The 3453-nt window shown below is 48.4% G+C and overlaps 1 protein-coding gene across 1 annotated transcript in view; it reads right to left on the bottom strand.

Moving 5' to 3' along the window:
- Positions 1–3453, bottom strand: part of nub1 (negative regulator of ubiquitin-like proteins 1) — a gene marked incomplete at its 5' end in the record, with an annotated part of 8799 nt that overhangs the window by 3822 nt on the left and 1524 nt on the right. Inside the window, 6 exon segments of the mRNA XM_037694027.1 lie at positions 317–503; positions 612–718; positions 791–879; positions 951–1109; positions 1187–1251; positions 1335–1399. Coding sequence (XP_037549955.1) covers positions 317–503; positions 612–718; positions 791–879; positions 951–1109; positions 1187–1251; positions 1335–1399 — 672 coding nt within the window.

Genomic DNA, 3453 nt, shown 5'->3' with positions numbered 1-3453 from the left:
AAAGGGAGTTTTTCTTTCCACTGTCTCCACTGTGCTTGTTCAGGATGGGAGACTGCAACGAAGCCAAGATTCAACTTGTCTGCTGGATTCCTTAGATAGAGAACTTTACTAAATGGCTTTTATGTGAATGTTTCTGTAAAGTGCCCTGAGACAACTTTGTTGTGATTTGGCGCTATATAAATAAATTGAATTGAATTGAAGATCTTAGAAGGAGCTCCAGACCGATGGTGGTTTTAATCAACAGTTCTGACCTCCGGTCCCTGAAGACCAGGGGGCTCTGGGCTCCTGAAGGTTCTGATCCAGATGTTTTCCTCACCTTGATCATGAGCAGCCTCTGCTGTTGCTCTCCGTAACACTTCAGGAAACACTCCTCGGCTCTCTGCAGGCGACTCCGACCATCCTCCAGGCAGGACAAGGCTTCCAGGGCCTGGTAGCACCACACAATGTCCAACTGCAGGACAGCGTAGTTGTCCACAGAGCCAAGCAATGCCGAGCCGCACTTACTGCTCACACAGACACAAAGACAGAGGCTCTGAGGAGCTTTTATTTTGAACGTTACACCCTGCACCATTGATAAGCCCCACCCCCCTGGCCTCAGGTGTGTTGGGTACCTGAACTGCTGGTCGGCCTGCAGTAGGTGACACAGAGCGTTGTCATACTGCTTCCTCTTCATTAGAGAGCGGCCTTTCTCGTGGAACCCCATGGCCAGGATCAGAGCCTGAACAGAACACAAGTTCAGAACCAAAACCATCTGCAGGATTGCAATCAGACCCTTAAGGGGCGGACCGACCTTCTTCTCTAGGTGAGGGATCTTCAGAGGGTTCCCCTTCTGGTCTGCGATCTCCAGGAACGGAGTGCTCTCTGGATCTTCACTGCCATCTGAAAACATGGAAGCTTTTCACAATAAAATCCCTGCAGTTTTTCAGTTGGTCTCAGGTCAATGGTCAGACCTCTCTCTGACAGGATCTGGAAGCCCTTCTGGGTCCTCTGGATGCTCTCGCTCTGGTTCTTCTTGTCCTCCTCCTCCTTGCTGACCTGCTCGGCATCGCTCACTCTCAGAACCATCACCTTGCTGTGGTTCTTCACGCCCTGCTGATCCAGATGCTGGTCTGAGGGGGGTATAGAAAACTGTTCAGCTGCTGGTTCAGGATCCTGGGACCAGAAGCTGGAAGCGGTCTGGACTCACCGACGTTCAGAGTGCGGCCATTCAGGATGAGCTTGAGATGTTTCAAACCAAACTCCTCCACGATCCTGCAGCAGCAGAAAAACAAACCCAATGAAGAAGCTCCTGAGAGATGGACAAGGCTCGTTAACCTGTCTGCAAGTGTGCTCACCTGTCCACCACCTGCTGCGCTGTCACATCCAGCCTCGTTTCCAGGAAGTTCTTCTTTTTTGGATCCTAAAAGCAAAAACATGACCTCCATCAGTCAGGCGTCCCTCCACTGATGGATAATAAACGTTTGTTTATCTGGAAGATAATTAAAAACTTGGAGCTTCTAACTCAAAGTTGATATGCTATCGCGTTGATGTGCTATGGCAGCACACAGAAGTGCAGCAGCTTCTCATGCTCCCGGGATTAAGCCTTATTTTAATTATTTTAATTCCTACGAGGCTGTTTCAGGCACTAGCTCAATGCTAAATTCATGGCTCAAGTACAACTCAACAGAACGGATGGCTATCAGAGACACTTTGGTTATTAATTTATCACCGAGGCTTAAATCTGCACTCGACAGACAGCAGCTCCTGAGGACAACAGAATGGCGCAGCAAAGTGCGAGGAGCAATGGTCAAGAGGAAACGATGTGCCCGGAAACAGAAGAGGGGGAAGAAGGGCGCGTTGGCCAAGCTAAAGAAGGCCACCGATTCCTACTCTTTTTTTCTGGCCAATGTCCGCTTACTAACTAACAAAGTGGACTTGTTATATCTGAGGATGAGTGTTTCTATAGAGATGAAGAACTGTGCTGTTCTTTGCCTAACGGAAACCTGCCTTAACAACAACATGACAAACTCAGCCTTCCAGATCAACGGTCTTAAGTTATTCCGAGCGGACTGTGACCATATGTCGGGTAAAACACGGGGGGAGGACTCTGTATGTTTGTGAATGAAAACTGGTGTATGAACTGTGGACTGGTAAAAAGCTACTATGCTGAGATGATAGAACTCATGACTGTGAAATGTCGGCCTTACGATCTGCCATGGGAGTTCACTGTAGTGTTCGTCACCATTGTTTACATCCCGCCAGGTGTTAATGCTAACGAAGCATCAAAAGAGCTGTATGACACCATTAGCTCACTGCAGATAAAGCAGCCGGAGGCAGTTTATGTTGTTGTCGGGGACTTTAACCACGTGAAACTGACGGACACCCTGCCCAGTTTTTAACCAGCATGTCACCTTTCCTACGCAGACTGTGTGTACACTAACATTCATGGTACGTACAGAGCTCTTCGTCACCCCCATCTTGGCCTCTCTAACCACATCTCAATCCCGCTGGTGCCAGCATGTCATCCGATGATGAGACAGATTAGGCCAACAAAGAAGACAGTCACTGTGTGGGCCAGGGATTATTATTATTTTTATTATTAACCTTTATTTAACCAGGCAAGTCCCATTGAGATCACAGATCTCTTTTTCAAGGGAGGCCTGGACCTGAAGACAGACTAACATGTATGTTTTTGGTGTAGATTCTGTGCTCCAGGACTGTTTTCAGTGCACAGATTGGCAGGTCTTCAGAAAGGCGGCTACATATGAAGGAGAGGTTGACCTGGAGGAATACACATCCTCTGTTCTTGGCTTCTTCTCCAAGTGTGCTGATGATGTCATCACCACCAGGTAACCTGTTATCCAAATCAGAAACCCTGGCTGAATGCTGAGGTGAGAGCTCTGCTGAAAGCTAGGGATGCTGTGTTCAGGACAGGTGAGGCATAAGCACTCAGAGGCCAGGAAAAGCCTGACTGCAGGCATTGCAAGGGCCAAAGCCACATTCGCACAGAAAATTCAGGGTCACTTCATCACCAACGACCCCCGATGCATGTGGAAGGGCTTCAAGTGCATTAAGAACTAACATCAAGTGCATTACGAACTAGCTTCAAGTGCATTACGAACTACAACATTAGGGATGTACAATGCCCAAGGGACCCCTCATTGCCAGATGCACTCAATATGTTCTATGCTTGCTTTGAGGATCCTAACACCCCACCAGCACAAGACTTATACCACCACCCAGTGACACGCTCCTCTGTGTGACCACAGCAGATGTGAGGAAGAATCTACAGGGAATCAACCCCCGTAAGGCTGCAGGCCCTGACAACATCCCAGGGTGGGTACTGAAGGACTGCGCACACCAGCTGTCTGAGGTGTTGGTGGACATATTCAACACATCAATGTCAATGGAATTTGTCCCTACCTGCTTTAAGTCCACCACTATTGTCCTAGTAACCAAGTGCTCCACAGTGAC

Source organism: Nematolebias whitei, chromosome 20 (genome assembly GCF_014905685.2).
Source record: "Nematolebias whitei isolate Nwh7 chromosome 20, NemWhi1, whole genome shotgun sequence".
Taxonomy (NCBI): domain Eukaryota; kingdom Metazoa; phylum Chordata; class Actinopteri; order Cyprinodontiformes; family Rivulidae; genus Nematolebias; species Nematolebias whitei.
The sequence above is the reverse complement of the archived record's forward strand: the minus strand, read 5'-3'. Positions and strand labels throughout refer to the sequence as shown.